Source organism: Cyanistes caeruleus, chromosome 2 (genome assembly GCF_971803275.1).
Source record: "Cyanistes caeruleus chromosome 2, bCyaCae1.hap1.1, whole genome shotgun sequence".
NCBI lineage: Eukaryota > Metazoa > Chordata > Aves > Passeriformes > Paridae > Cyanistes > Cyanistes caeruleus.
The window spans coordinates 54,268,710-54,283,879 of NC_141702.1; the positions used below are offsets into that span (position 1 = coordinate 54,268,710).

The following is a 15,170-nucleotide window of genomic DNA, read 5'->3' on the forward strand; positions in this document are numbered from 1 at the left end:
ATGTGTTTGAGTAGGATGGCAGATATAAGTTGTAAAATGAAAATGGATCAATAAGCTCTTTCTCTCATAGTCATAGAAATCTCAAAATAATTGTGAATTTGTGAACTGTCAATGTTGGTAGCTGTGCTTGTTGCCCTATTTTTTTGGCATGTTACATACCTTGTTATTCTTCAGCCTACTTTTGCCATATTTACTTGACCAGTTCCCTCCTGATAACTTCATAAAATGTGTACTGCTGTCTTCCTTGTGCTTGGAGGAAGATTATTTGGAGCTAAAGCACTGAAATGACTGCCCCTTCATAACTAACTTTTTTTATGGACACAAATCTTGTGCTTAAAAACACTATATATGCTAAGAGCTAGACCTGTGCAGGAGGCAATGAGCAGTGTTAATGGTCTCTCATTAATGCTAGAAAGTATTTGCTGCTTGTCTTCTTTGAAATATAAGTTAATGTTTTGTTCTGTGGTAACTCACTAAGAAGATAGAGATGAATTATCAGAGAGAAGGATAACAAGGTGGCATAAAGTAAGAACAACAATGTAAAGGCAGGTGGGCTGATGCTGAAGCAAAATGTCAGCAAAGAACACTATTTAGGTTTAAAAATGTGAACTTTGTGCATCTGGCTGCTATATTGTGGATCTGGCAAGCAGATTTTGTTTCTTCACTTGAGTGGTTGAAGTTGTTTGTGACTCTGTGATGAAACTGGCTAACCTCTGGTGCACCTCAAGTTACTCTTCTCCTAAATGTCCCAATTGAGACATAACTTGAAATATTTCTCATATTTTCTATGGCTCAGAAAGACAGATTGCCTCTCTATGGGAAGCAGGGCTTGCAGAGTGAGGAATACTCCAGAGCATGAGGGTAGGGGAAACTTTCAACTGTTTGGTATTAGAGACATTTGGTTGTAGCCAAAGTGGAGTGTTCTGGACTTCCTGTTACAAGGTTACCCACACTAAATCTAAATTTGCCTTTTTTTTGGTGTTGTGATTGTATCTGCTACATGGCTAAGGACTTCTGATTTTCTCCATGTAGTTGGGTAAACTGGCACATAACGTGCTGCATTTGTGCTCTTTGCCTTACATGTGAGACCAAGGATGAATGGGAGTATAATGGTAGTAAAATATTAAGGAGTCCATTTTTAAAAAGATTAATGAGTGGGCAGACAGTGCTGACTAAATGGCTTAAGAATCAACTTCAGAATAATAACCATTAATATGTAATGAGGACAAATCTTAAAAGAAACAAAAAATTAGGCTAGAGGAGCAGAATAACACAAGCAAATGTAATAACATCCTATGTTAGGTGTATTATAGGCCAGCTCCACTGTGCTGACAAAAATCCATAATGGGAATTTGTGTCCTAGTTGTTGGGCATAAATGTGTGAAAACTAGAACAGTAAGGATTGGGAGAAGTTGTGGTTAATAGCAGCTTCTCAAAAATGAAAGTAGAATGGAACTGCAACAAAAATGAGCAATCCAAACAAAAATAGCATAGGGATTTGTGAGTAACTTGCATGAACCATGTCATTAGGCAATATCAGGCATTAAGAGTGTACTTTGTTGGCTGTTCGTTAAGTAGTGAATTTCAGAGGTTTTCCAGAATTTTCGTTGACAATTGGGAAGCACTCAGGCCTGAGTTCAGATGACAGGCATGTTAATTTGCACTGCCAATGGATGTAAATGAACAGGGACGTCATATGCAGTTTGACATCATTCGAGGCATGACTCTTCACTCTTTCCTGCTGCACACATCTCCAACTGCTGCTTTTCTCCAGACAACAGCAGCATGTGTCTGAAGACACCCTCCCACCAGTACATTACCTTTGGGGTCAGTGGGATGGGAGATCATTCCTTCCATTATGGATGAATGAGATAAAAAGCAGCACGGAGGAGTTTAATGTTATTTTCCAAACAAAACGTTCTATTAAAGTGGAAGCAGAGAATTTGCAGACATTTGCGTTTTTTCCTCAGAAGAGCTGAAAAACATTTTGTTGTGGATGAGCCATAAATGTTGTGTGGGCTGGAACTGTATAACTGATTCACTTGGAATTTTGTAGCAGTGCAGTGCTGCTTTTGATTTTCCAACAGCTCAACCCCAAAATTAAGTTACTTCTTGTATTACTGTACTACTATTAAATGTGGGTGTGATTTATTGTACCAAAATATTTTTAATTGTTTGACCTATGGTGTGTTATGCTAACAGCTCTGATGGCATGAAATTGTGTTGTGTTGAAAGAGATCTCTTCCATGTAAGAGTAGTCATATTTATAGAGAGGCTGTATAATGATAGTCATACTAGTGGAAGAACAGTCATGGCACTTCCAATTCTGGTATGGCATTCGTGGCATTTTACTGTTCAAGCTAAACTGTACAGCTTGTGTAGGGAGGCCCATGAATAGAAATGAATGTGCTTTTACTGTGACTGATCTCATCATCGACTGAGGGATTTATTTCTTGTTTCTTGCTTCCTGTTGCCGAAGATGTTGAAGAACCCAACACGCAGAGGCTTCTGTCTCAACCAGTTATCGTGTCTTCTAAGTTGCAAATCCCTGGCCTACCCCTGCGCTGGGAACAGCAGAGCAAGCTCCTTCCAAGTGTAGCTGGGATCCCAGCCAGTAAAGTTTCTAAGTGGAGTACAGATGAGGTAGGTTCCCCTTTTGTCTTCTATCTTATTACCACTGTCCTTGAAGGTTGATTCAGAGCTTTAGGTTATCCCCATGGATTAAGAGTAATACATGAGTACTCAGAGGATTAGGCTCAGCCAGACCTAATGTAACAGATCCCCAAAATGCTCATTCCACTGCCATCCAGCCCCAGAAGAAATACTAATTCATATGTGTATTGATACAGATAGATACATGTATATATATATATAAAAAAACCACATTCATTGGTGTTGTAAAGAGAAGTGCTAAATTTACAGCCCAGCATGCCAACTGCTCATGGTCTCCCTTACCAACATCTAGTCCCCACACAAACATTCTGGAGGAATTGTGTAGGGGTCTGCATGAGGCAAGAAGTTATTCCTGGTGCAGTTTGGATGTGGCACACTGCTTTGGAGAGTGAGAATATAGTGCAGAGAGGAACTGTATGGATATGGTCAGGCCACAACACCTGATTTTAAGATTAGAGCCTCTGTTCGGGTATATTCAGATATAACAATCCTTGGACAGACAGAATCTTGTCATTGCTTTATTTTCACAAGTACCTGTGACTGTTCTCTGCACCTGAGGCAGTTGGATCTCTTTTAATCAGAGAAAAAAAGAAGCATGACTGTGCACTTACAGAAGAAGGCTAATATGAAACTGTAAAAATAATAGCTAAAAAACTTTAACAATTGTTAGCCTTAAAGACCATTTTGAGAAAACATGACTCTTACTAAATCTTTTGTTGTATACTTTGGTGGCAGGTCTCTGAATTTATACGAAGTTTACCAGGATGTGAAGAACATGGCAAGGTGTTTAAAGATGAGGTGAGTGAATTTTATTTCAAAAGACAGCGACAACAAAGCGTGGTAGAAATACATATAAATTAGTAGGATGGAGTGTATGGAATAGAATCATCAGGATTAGAAGAGATCTTTAAATTATTATGTCTAACCCTCCAACCCAGCACTACCCCTGTAACCTCTAAACCTTATCAACCAGCACCAGCTCTAGATGCCTCTTAAACTCTTCCAGGGATGGTGACTCCACCAGCTCCCTGGGCAACCTAATTCAGTGCCACATTGTTTAAAGTCAGATGCAGAGGTGTGGAAGATTAGGTTGGTTTTCAGGTCATGAAGTAGGAAGAAAGTAAAGCAAAAACTAGCCAAGTGTCGGCCAGGTGTTTTTCCAACTTTGTTCCTGCCAATTGAAATTGCTTACAAACTTTGTAATTTATCACTGTTCTATCTTGATCTGGTTGGACAAAATTTATAAGCAGGTATGTTGCTTTAGTTCTCCAGGATGTTAATAAGTAAAACAAAGCAGAACGGTGGTTCAAGATAACCCTCTCTTAAAACTTTTTGGATCTTGTCTGGTCACATTTTGCTATTGATGCTCTTCCTCCTGATATAGCCAATTTATGAACATGATTTAGCTGAGCAGGAAGTGAGAAGATCTGAAGCTTCTGATGAAGGTCTAAGGAGCATATACTCATTTTGTGAGCATGCCAGGTGTGCATCTCTGTCATCTGAGAAGATTGGTTTTCCAAAGCTACCATTAGGAATGGATAAGGCTTTTAGATACATTAAGCCTTATAAACTAGGTTGTTTTAATTTTTTTCTGCTCAGAGGTTTGTTATTCCTTTAATGCTCAGCTTCAAGAAGGCAGTTTGATCACAGATGCTAGAGTGAATACTTCAGGTGCTTATCCCAGCCAGACGATCTGAATGGGCAGAGTCAGCCAGCCTTTCAAGTGAAGAATAATTGTGGTACTTAGACTTGAGAAGGCACCTCCTGAGGAAAATGCATACAGATGGCACTGCTAATCTCCTGCAACAGAAGTTTCCAGGCTGTGCTGTAGAGTGTAATGACTATTACAGCTGCATATCAAAGGACTGACAGGCTGCATCTCTGTGCATTTGACACTCGCTCAGATGCTGAGTATTTTACTATTCAAGCCTGGATTATCCCCTATGTTACTGAGAGTGTCTCATCAATGAATTTAGAAATAAAATTTGGCTATTGCTAATCGAGTCAGCAAGCAGCAAGTGCCAAGGAGATGCTGAATCCTTAACACTTTCATTCTCAGAGGGATGAGAAAATATTTCCTTTCTCGAGGATTCAGCCTCTCAGGCTTTGTCTGTGACTAATAAATTAAACCTTCCCCAGTGAGGTCATTGAGGCATGGACAGGCTGACATTAGTAGGTAGAAGATGCTGGTTCAAACTTCTACTATGGAAAAGAACCCTCACCCTGCTTCTGCTAAGATGCTTCAGCTTTTTATTTGGGCAGCCCCAAGTTGACACACTACAAGTTCTGAGCCCACCAAGTCTGGCTTTGTGTACAAAATGAGTAAAGTAATTGTGGGTTACCACATGATGGTGTTCTGACTGCAGTGTTCCTCGGCTTAGAGTGCTATAGGGTGTCCTTTGCAGCTTGTCACATTCACAAAGCTTGTTTCCAAGCCCTACAGAAATTTAGACTGTTTTTATCTCGGATTAGTATCTTTAAAGCTGAGCAGTGCTCCTGATTTAACCACAGCTGCGTTTTATGTATAGCTGTCCAGCTTACCATACGCTGAAATTTTACCTGTGGATACCCAAGTGATCCTAAGGTTACATAGGGAATGTTGGCCCCATTGAAGCCTCTGGAAGTTAAAACCCTGGGGGCTCTTTGTGTTGGGATTTAGTACTCCTGCTGAGAGTGATTTGCTTACAAATGCTTACAATTACAAATGTTAATTTGTAATGTTTAGTAAAAAATCAACTCTACAAAGAAGAAATATTTTGTGTTTTGAAATGTTCTATTATATTCGTGTCACAGAGGCAGTTTTATTTGCCTGGTCCCTGTTTTCATCTGGGATCAAATTAATTTCATTTTGCTATTTAGTGAGCAGAGAAGTGGGGGCCTGAAGGGGATTCCAGCTCTGCAGCTGGGAGTGAAATCCAGAAGCTTTCCCTCTAGATGCTTGCATAAAAGGAATAACTAAGATGTTTAAAAACATTGCTGTGCTTTAGTATAGCTGAATTATACTTAATTTACCCACTTCAGTTTTCGATAGGTTTTATATTGCCAGTATGAAAATAAGAACTGTTTAGCTAAAAAGTAGCCAGAGTTGTTTTCAAGCAGGAAGATCATCCTGTTCTTGGACTAGCTTTTCTGTCTAGAGGTTGAAATCAAAGTTCTCCTGAAAGCATTTGAAAGTACTTGTATTCAGACAGTCCTTAACTTTGTCTGAAGTTGCTGGGACTTTTCATGTTTTCTGAAACGTTTATACTGCTGCACTGTCAGACTTATTAATAGCTTTGTGTGTTTTTCTTTTAAAGCAAATTGATGGAGAAGCATTTCTGCTAATGACCCAATCAGACATTGTCAAAATAATGAGCATTAAACTGGGACCAGCTCTAAAAATCTTTAATTCCATTCTGATGTTCAAAGCTGCAGAGAAAAACTCACACAATGAGCTTTGAAGATAATGGAAAATGTGCACGAACCAGCTTTCTCCACTGGAGCTCATGTTTTATTCAAAGCACAAAGACTCACTAGAAGTGTTGAGTAAGGACTCTCAGAAAGGAAGAAACTTAAGTTCAGCACTGGTGGACTATTTATATTCTCCTGGAGCCAGTACACATCTGAATCCTTCTGGGAAGTGTTCAAGCTTTTGGGAAGGTACTGAGCAACAACCGAGTCAGCTGGTCTTATTTACCAAACTAATGGCGCTAATTCTCCATGGATGGTTAGGATCCCTAACTCTCCCTGGACATCAAGGAAACCTTCATTAATTATTTATGCTGTATTATATAAGGGAACGTTAATATTTTCTAAGGATTCTTGAATTGTACTTCATGTACCCATTTTACTTTTCAGAAGCTTTTACTTCATTTTATCAAATAAAAACTGATCAGCCAAAAATTAGGCTACAGGTAGCCAGATGAGACTGTTATGGCTAATGTGTATTTGTGCCATAGTTTAAAAATGAAACACTTAATGTTACATACGTGACACTTTATTGCTACAGCATATTACTTTACAGATAATAAAACTGTCTGTTTGCTTGTAACAAAACAAACCTTGTTGGGGTTGAAATTATAATGCTTTTTTGATAACTGAATGTTTTTACTTTTGCACGATTACAAAAATGTTACGTGAGTTTCGCCACCAGCATCTTTAATGTATTTTATCAAAAGACCAGTATAGAGAAGGCTGCAACTGAAAAATAAAATTTGACTTCATAGAAGACTTTTTGTTTATGCTGCACAATAGAGTCCCAGCCATTTACATGGAGTCTGCTACGGTCCTTCAGAAAATGGAGGAAAATAAAGAGTATTTTGAGGCAAGGAGATTAGCAGAAAATAAATTACATTCAATGTAATTTCAAAGTCTCTGCATTTCCCAGTCTTCAGCATAGTTACCACAACAATGGAGAAAAACTGCTCCAGCTAGGACTGCTACCCTGGTTTCATATTCAGCCAAGGTTTGTTTTCCCAGTGGTGGGAGAATTATTTTACCCACCATTTTCTAGCTGAAAACTCTGATTTGTAAATGAAGGCATAGGGGAAAAGGCTAATCATGAGGGAAAGGATACTTAAATGCTTGTGCTGCACTGCACATCTTAGGTGTAAAGTACATGCAATTCACTACTACGTCATTAGCAGGCTGCAGATGTCACCAGCAGGTACTGAGGTGAGGCAACCTCCTTTCTTGGAGGATTATTCTAACGATTTGTCAGGGAAAGTCGTTGCACTCAGTATATACACACACACACCCAAGATGTAAACCAGATGCACTTTATATGGGAGAAAGCCTAGCTACCTCTGTACTGAGGACTGCTCCAGAATGTTACTTTGCAAGAAGAGAGAGAGAAGAGTTGGATCAGGATTTTTGGCAGGCCTCTGTTTAGTGCTGCAGTGCTCAGTTGTAGAGCTGAGAACAGAGCATTTCCGTTTCACAGAGCTGGGAGAATTTTCCATCTTCCCACAGATTTTGCTAGGCTTTTCTTTGGCTGGAGTTCTTAAGTTGTCACCCTCTGTGTCCCTTCCAGATCGTGTAGGTGACTGGTATCTGCCATAATATGAGGTGAAACAGGGTCAGTATTAAGTTGCATTGCTCTGTTAATTTCCTTCCATAGCATTGCATAAATAATATTTTTACATTTTGTTCAATATGTGTACGTTCAAATTGCACTCTTATTGTACTACAATACAAATAAAACCTGAACTGGAGCCTCTGTTACCTCTGTGTGTGCCCAGGACTCTCGGATGAACCCAGCTCCTCCTGATGGGTATGGTGTGCAGTAATCCTTCTCTGTAGCACAGTGTGGCCAGTAGTGTTAAAAGAGCAACTTACCTACTTGCTGTGTGCCCTCTCCCTTAGCACTTACTCCCAAAGTTCACATCCCCCTGGCCACTGCAATCAGAATGCCATTTATAGCCCTGGACTTTGTCACCAGCAGCAGCTGAAGTTGCATAGGCAGATCAGTAAAAAGCCAAATTCTTCTGTTTTCTTTCATTCTCTCCTTCCATGTAGTTTATTTTCCTTTACAGAGATTACTTGGGGACTTTAGCACCTCCCTGAATTTTTATATACAACTGCTTACAAAGTACTGTGTTTTAAGAAATGGATTTGAATTAATACTGTTTACAAGATGTAGAATAAATCTCACTTGAGTCCAATTTTTTATTCATGCAGCTATCAGGTACAATAATGAGAACATACATAATCCTTACTTCTGTTTCCCATGTGATGAGGTAGCCACCTCTATTACAAAAACTACAACCAACAAATCCACTTGGAAAACAAACCCAGTCATCAGACCTAGTGAATCTCTGAACTGGTAGTTGGCATTGGTTTTTGTTTTGTATTGGTGGTAGCCCAGCCCTCACTCACACTGGTAAAGGTTGTACCCTGCGTTCCATGGAACCATGTGAAAAATCCTAAGCCTATAGCAAGAAATTTTGGCCATTAAATTCAGCCATCTCCTCTCATCCTGAAGTGATCCCACTGTAATCACTGCCTTGGAGTCACCCCTGCACAGCCAAGCTTTGGCTTTTTTGGATCTTTAACAAAGCTGTGATCTTCCAAGCTGTGTGTTTGAGTGCTTAAAGAATCATTGTGACCACAAGTGCTGCTTTGCCTACACTGATATTTTTGAAACTGGGGGGAGATTGGTCTCTAATAGAAAGCAGTGTTTTAATAAAAAGCCAATTTGTATTGCTAATTAATACAATGGGTCCTGGCTCCTGTTCCTATCACCAGGCACTTGTCCAAAGCCTTGCACTGCCAGACAGTATCCCATGGGATTTTCAGACAGGAGTTAAGAATAGAGTGTTGGGGGAAAGAGAAGGCTGTGGAAGAAGAGAGGAGAGGCCTTCCACTCATGTGGGCAGACAGTCACCATGTGGAGAAAGCTGATTTGTTCCAGGGAACAAATTTGAAAAGAAAATGAGGCGTTCCCTCTGCAGCACCAAAGCTGTGGTTACCAATGCACATGGGCAGCATCCCAGCTAAGTCGTTCTTCCTACTTTGAGAGCTTGTCTTGGAATCCCTATTTAGTAAATCCAGGATTAATATTAAAACAAAATGTTTAATGCAAGAAGAAAACAGTAAAAAGTTATCATCCTGCAAATTAAAAATCAGGCCCACCATTTTAAACCACAAAAATTATTACATTAGGCTCTAGGCAATCATTATGAAGTAATGGTAATAAGTGTTTAATTAGTGCCATTTCAAAACTTTAACTGTATTACCACCTAAATTAGTGAAGTGATCATGTTGGCACGCTTTTTTAAAAAATTCTTACAATCAAAATACCTGAATTTTTCAAATGTTCCGAATAGAAAAATGATACATAACACATGAAGTAATCTAGGAAATTTTATTATCTCCAGACTGCCCTAAAATCTACATTTAAAATAATGAAACTGCTTGAGCTTTAATGTTTGGTTTTTTTTAAAGTAGCCAGTACAATAAAAAAGGAGGGCATTTTAATAAAAAAGCAGGCACTAAACATAACTTTTAAATATACATACACTTTCACTAGAAAGAATGGCACAAAGAGATTTATTTTGACAAAATATCAAATGCTCCTGAGAGGAGTGCTGGGTGCACCATCAGATACTGGATGCTTGGGTGCCTCCAACCCTGTCTTTACTGGGGTGGGCAGGGATGCTGGCTTCCTCACCTCAAAGACCAGGGATTCCAGGAAGTTCAGGGTCCTGTGGATCCTCTTTGGGCATGGGATATCAAACACATGAAAGGCAGCCACCAGTGCCGCCACAGCCATGGTGCAGTCATCGAGCTGGGCTAACTCTTCCCTTTCTATGTACAGGGCAAACTCACACGAATTCACGTTGAAGGGATTTTTCACTTCCAACACTGGTGTCACTGCCTTCACCTAAATTTTAAAAAAAGGTATTTCAAATGATGCCACAGCATTGCTACGATGAGCAGGTCAGAGAATGAAGTAAGCCTGATAACACTGCTTTGAATTTAGGTAGTATTTCTATGAGTATTTTTACTCAAAAGGCAGGCTAAAATCACTTTTTCCCAGAACTAAGCTGAGGCAGGTGAACTAAAAGGCCAGGTGATGTGTGTATGCAGGTGATAAAAGGAAGAGAGACCAAGGCAGTCTCCTACCTCCTCGTTCACTGCAGCAAACAGACTGGAATCATCTCCAAAGACCTCTGGCAAGAGTAAACATGCAGCAGTCATTTTCATACCTGTCAAAGGCAAGGATTTCTACTGAATTACAAAGGAAAACTTTCTGACACTGCATTATCATCCTGGAAAAACAGATTTCAGCCTGTGTAATAGTTAACAACTCAGTAGTGGAGCTGTTGTTCAGTCCACTTCGTAGAGGAGCTTGTAGCACAGTCAATATTTAGGCAACTCAGCTGGTAAAGGACATTAGTGCCCAAATGATTCATGGGACTCTGCTACTTGGTATTACGATTCAATTTTCCTCACAAAAAGTAAGTTGGGCTTTGGGTTGCTTTCAGTTGAGTTTGTGAGCTGAGTAGTCTTCCTGCCCCCATGCCCTTCCCCAGACTCTTCTCTCCCCAGTAAAGTGGATGTCCAAGGAGTCCTGGCAACAGGACTGGAAGGCTGTGGTACCAGCTGGTGCTGCAGAACCTCCTGGCACCTGGGACCTGCTATCCCACTGGCTCAGCTCTTACTGAGCTATATACTTACTATATATACTTATATACTACTATAACATCTGTTTTGCAGGTCAGGCTTCTGGTGTCATGTGCTTCACTGAACTTACATTGCCATGCATTTATTATCTAGGTGCCAGGTCAAGTTGTGAGAGAAAAATGAAAAAGCAAAGGCCTTGGAACTTTACTAAGGTATGAGTCAAAATCTCTGTGGACACACTGTATAAGAAAAGGGGAAATTACTTACTATATCCATAGATTTCCTTGGTCAAGGCTATGAAAACAAAGTCCATAAAGACTTTCTGGATTAGACTATTCCTTGAAGAATTTTAATCTATCATGAGTACTTCTGTTTTCAATCTTAGTAAAAGAAACCTCCAGAATTTTAACCTATGCTGCTTGTTTCTTTCAAAGGTGACCTGGCAATAAATGGAGTGAGACTGCTGTAGGTCACACATGTTCCATTGTGTGACCTTGGATGGACATCCTGGCATTATGCCTGTTTGACAGAAAATGAGTCTAAGGATGACTTCTCAGAGAGCTAAGCTTGGCCATAGGCAGTGGCAGCTGGGGAAGAATGGCAATTCTGAGTGGCTGCTTGAAAAGTTTTGTCCCTGCAGCACCACACTCCCCAGACTTCTCAGAATGAAGGAAGCTGAGTGTCAGCTGGTGTTTGCTCCCCCACAGCCAGGGAGCCAAACATGCCCAGGTACATTGGGCCTCACCAGAGGTGTCAGTGCCCTGTTTCCTGCAGCGTGTCTCTGCAGAGATGAGGTGCCTGAAATGGTTAGTGGGAACTACTTCTTTAATTTTACTGGGATAAAGATTATAACCATAGAAACTTGCTCTGTAAAGGAAATTGTGTCTTTCTTTATGAGGTTATTTCTAAAGCAGAAAATTAGTTTTCTGTGGGTATTTTTAGAAAATAATAAGCACTCGTGTATCTAGAAATACGTACTTCTGCTCATCTAGCAGTACTTATTTTATGGTAATTACTTACTTTATCAAACCTGCAGTCTTTTATTCAGTGAAAAAAAAGTTTTAATACTTGACTGACTTAATTTTCCTACTAATTTAGTAGGTTTTATTCTCGGTGCTTCACCATCACTATATATTTTCAAAGAAACCATAAAATTTTTGAAATGTGTTTGCAGTACAATTGAAACTAGTTTAGTTATGTAAGAACAATTAGCTACAACAAAACTCTGCTATACAGAGCATGGGAGATTTGTACTGACATTTCAGAACGTCTTCCTCTGTGTGCAGCTTCAGATTTTCTTGCAGCATAATGTTAATCGGATTATTCCTCACCACATACAAGGACAATATGTTTTCTGAATAAATCTCCAAAATCTCGACTGTTTTCTTATGAACGTCCGTGTGCGTGAGAAGCTGGAACTCCCTAAAAAGCTAAAAGAAAAACAAGTATTTGGTATTGCAAACCTCAAAACCAAAACTGTAAACAATGCGTACACTTTGAAGACAGGATAAAACTAGCTCAGTTAAATAAGATTATAAACTCAAGGGGGTGATTTAATTTTTTTAAAAATTTTTAAGCAGGGAAGGAATACATCAAGCAACACCAAACACTGACACTGGTAGTATGTGTGGCACCTTTAATGGAGAATTGAACTGATGAGCCCTTAAAAATGAGATCAGTTGCAAAAATATGAGTTAAAGAGAACATTGCTGATGGATACTTCAGTGGAAATATCCTGTGAAATACATGCCTGCAGATGTATCACGTCTATAAGACGGAATTCAATGTCATTATTAAGAATAGCTCTGTTACCTGATAAGGGTATCTTAAGAAAGGAAATAGTTTAAGAATATCTTTTAGAGGTGCCTTATCACTGATCATCTTTCTCCGTATTTCTATTGTCACATTCATTCTGTTATCCACTTCTTCCCAGTTCCTCTGAGTTTTCATATATTCTTGATTAAGCCACTTAATATGTAAATCCATTGCACTGCCTTTAAGATGAGCAGGTTCTTCCTATGGAGAAATGAAGGACAGAATTGTAACAAATCAGAAAATCAGCTTTTTTATCTGATTGTTTAACTTTTTTAGCTCGTGTCATTTGATGTCACCTCTGTGATTTGAGCGTGGTCAAGCTCAGCAGAAAGGGTAGTTTCAGTTCCAGCTCACTGAACTCACCCTCATATTTTAAGTTAGATTTAAGTCTAACTATAGTTTTATATAAAACTATACATACCTGTCAGCCCCAAGCTCAAATTGCATATTTGAGGCTATTCACAGGCTATTCCTGTTCCTGTCTCTAGTTTGTCTCATTGTGGTTTATTGGAAGTAAGTAGTCAGTTCTAATGATGACTCAGTATTTAGCAATATTAACTCTGTTTTACCAAGAGAAATAGTATTTTCTTCTTATCCATACAGGTCCTAAAAGCAGGAAAACTTACTTTCACAGTTATGCAGGTAGAATTTTTACCCCCAAGGAGTCCAGCTGAACTAAAAAAAACTCTTATTGAAAACCAATTCAAAATTATTTGAGCAGTTTGACTGTCAGTGTTTTCAAGAAGTACTTTTGTACTTGAGGGTAGTTAAGAGCCTTCCTCAAAATTATCATTATTGTCCCTGATGTAATTCCAAAGCCAGTAATTACTGAGAGGAGGGGTGGCTGTCCAAAGCACTACACCAACAGGAGTAGCCTGAGTTTGTGTAGCTTATCCAACAGTGAATTTCCTCACTGAGTCAAGCTGAGGGACACAGCGATGCACAGTTGGTACAGTTATCATCCTCAGGCAGTGCTGCCACTGGCTTTTCCTTCTGTATTGTCACTGATGCAGCTGTGACTACACATATGGGTGGCCCTTGGGTCAGTGCCAGAGGGAGTTGAGACACTTCATAATGTTCCCCAGAACATTTCTGACACAGAGCTGTGAAACATACAACATCCCAAACCACTTTGCAGTGCTCTGCATGTGCAATTAAACTTTCCATTTCAATTAACATCCTTCTCTAAAATCATGCATGTGATATTCCAAGAATGGTTGCACAAAGTACACAGTGAAAAACCTGTCTCTCTCCTAGTATATATCCATATAACCCAATAGCCCTTGGCATCACAGAAGAAAGCAAGATCTGCATGCAGGACAGATATCTAACATGACCTCTGCATGACTCTCTGGCCCTTGCTAGAGTTCTGTATTAGCACAGCCTGCACTCTTTCTAATAGAGGATTTCAGTCTTCGTTGTGTTAACATGAACGTGATGATTGTTTGTGACCAGCTTGTGTAGGCACTCCTGGCCTCTTCCTCAGTGCACAGGAGCAGGGGGGGTGGGGGACAACTTGGTACCTCACCCTCCCCTCCCTGCCTGGGAGGAGTGCTGGGAAGAAGTATAAATGATGAGTGTATGGTGCTACTTCCTGTGAGTTCTGTCAAAACTTCACTGCACTGGGGTTTGGGGACTCCCAAACTTTATATTTAATACCCTCAGTATTTATAGTTATATAGCCTTCAGTAGATTTTTTTTCTCCTTCAATTACTTCTCCCAGTCACTTTTCCAACTCTAATAAAATCATACCTTCCACAAAATCCTGCCTTAAATTTGGCAGTTTAACTATATGCTGTCACAGGAAATGCATTTATTTGTTTTGCTCCTGCTACTTCTGCCTTCTAATTATCATACTGGATTCAAAACCTATTTACTATCTCCATGCCACTATAGTTTCATAGATGTGTCATATTCTGCCCTCAGCCATTTCTCTTCCAGCCAAAACCATCCTAAGCTATTTAATCATTCCACATATGAAAGCTTGCCTATACTTTCAATTATCCTTGTTACTGTCTCTGCATGTTTTCTAATTTCACTGTAGCCTTTATGAAATAGGTACAGTATAACTTAAAGTACTTGTTGAGATACTGGGACATCACAGGGGCATACAGTGGAATAATGCATTGCCTTTTGTTCCTTTCTTAAATAATTCTGTGTAGTCAACATTTTTTTTTTTTGACTGCTGCTTAGCATTGTGCCAGATACTCTTTGACCTGGTATAAAAATAGCATTTTTGAATGGTACTAAGCTCAGAGCCCATCACTGTAAGTGTTGTTAGGACTGAGTTTTCTCCTTGTGCCTTATTTTCCTTGCCTTGTATTCTCCTTGTCTCCTTATTTTCCGTCTATTAGAACTGAATTTTATTTGCTGGGGTTTTTTCCCCCCAGAATGGATCCTTCTGCAATTCTTTGGTCTTTGTCTTTAGTATCCTTGGTATCATCCCAAAATGTAATCTGCCAACTAGTCTACTTTTCCCATGTCATTTAGAAATATATTGAATATATTCATAATATTTTCCACTGTAAACCCCATCCATTTCTGCATAGCCTTATTTGTTCTATCTTTTAACTGCT

The 15,170-nt window shown here is 39.4% G+C and overlaps 2 protein-coding genes across 6 annotated transcripts in view; one reads left to right on the top strand and one right to left on the bottom strand.

Annotated features, from left to right (window-relative positions):
* The window catches only part of L3MBTL3 (L3MBTL histone methyl-lysine binding protein 3), a 79,001-nt gene extending 71,126 nt beyond the window's left edge, over nt 1-7,875 (top strand). For all 4 annotated transcript variants that reach the window (XM_086877049.1, XM_086877050.1, XM_086877051.1 and 1 more), the window contains exons 20-22: nt 2,480-2,643; nt 3,409-3,471; nt 5,970-7,875. In XM_086877049.1, coding sequence (XP_086733175.1) covers nt 2,480-2,643; nt 3,409-3,471; nt 5,970-6,113 — 371 coding nt within the window. In that variant the 3' untranslated portion in view covers nt 6,114-7,875. The remainder of the gene's footprint in view (nt 1-2,479; nt 2,644-3,408; nt 3,472-5,969) is intronic.
* Nucleotides 7,876-9,503: 1,628 nt separating this feature from the next.
* Nucleotides 9,504-15,170, bottom strand: part of SAMD3 (sterile alpha motif domain containing 3) — a 35,317-nt gene continuing 29,650 nt past the window's right edge. For both annotated transcript variants that reach the window (XM_023924096.2, XM_086877053.1), the window contains 4 exons: nt 12,592-12,795; nt 12,038-12,209; nt 10,279-10,361; nt 9,504-10,036 (listed from right to left, as the gene is read on the bottom strand). In XM_023924096.2, the coding sequence (XP_023779864.1) occupies nt 9,719-10,036; nt 10,279-10,361; nt 12,038-12,209; nt 12,592-12,795 (777 nt within the window). In that variant the 3' untranslated portion in view covers nt 9,504-9,718. The remainder of the gene's footprint in view (nt 10,037-10,278; nt 10,362-12,037; nt 12,210-12,591; nt 12,796-15,170) is intronic.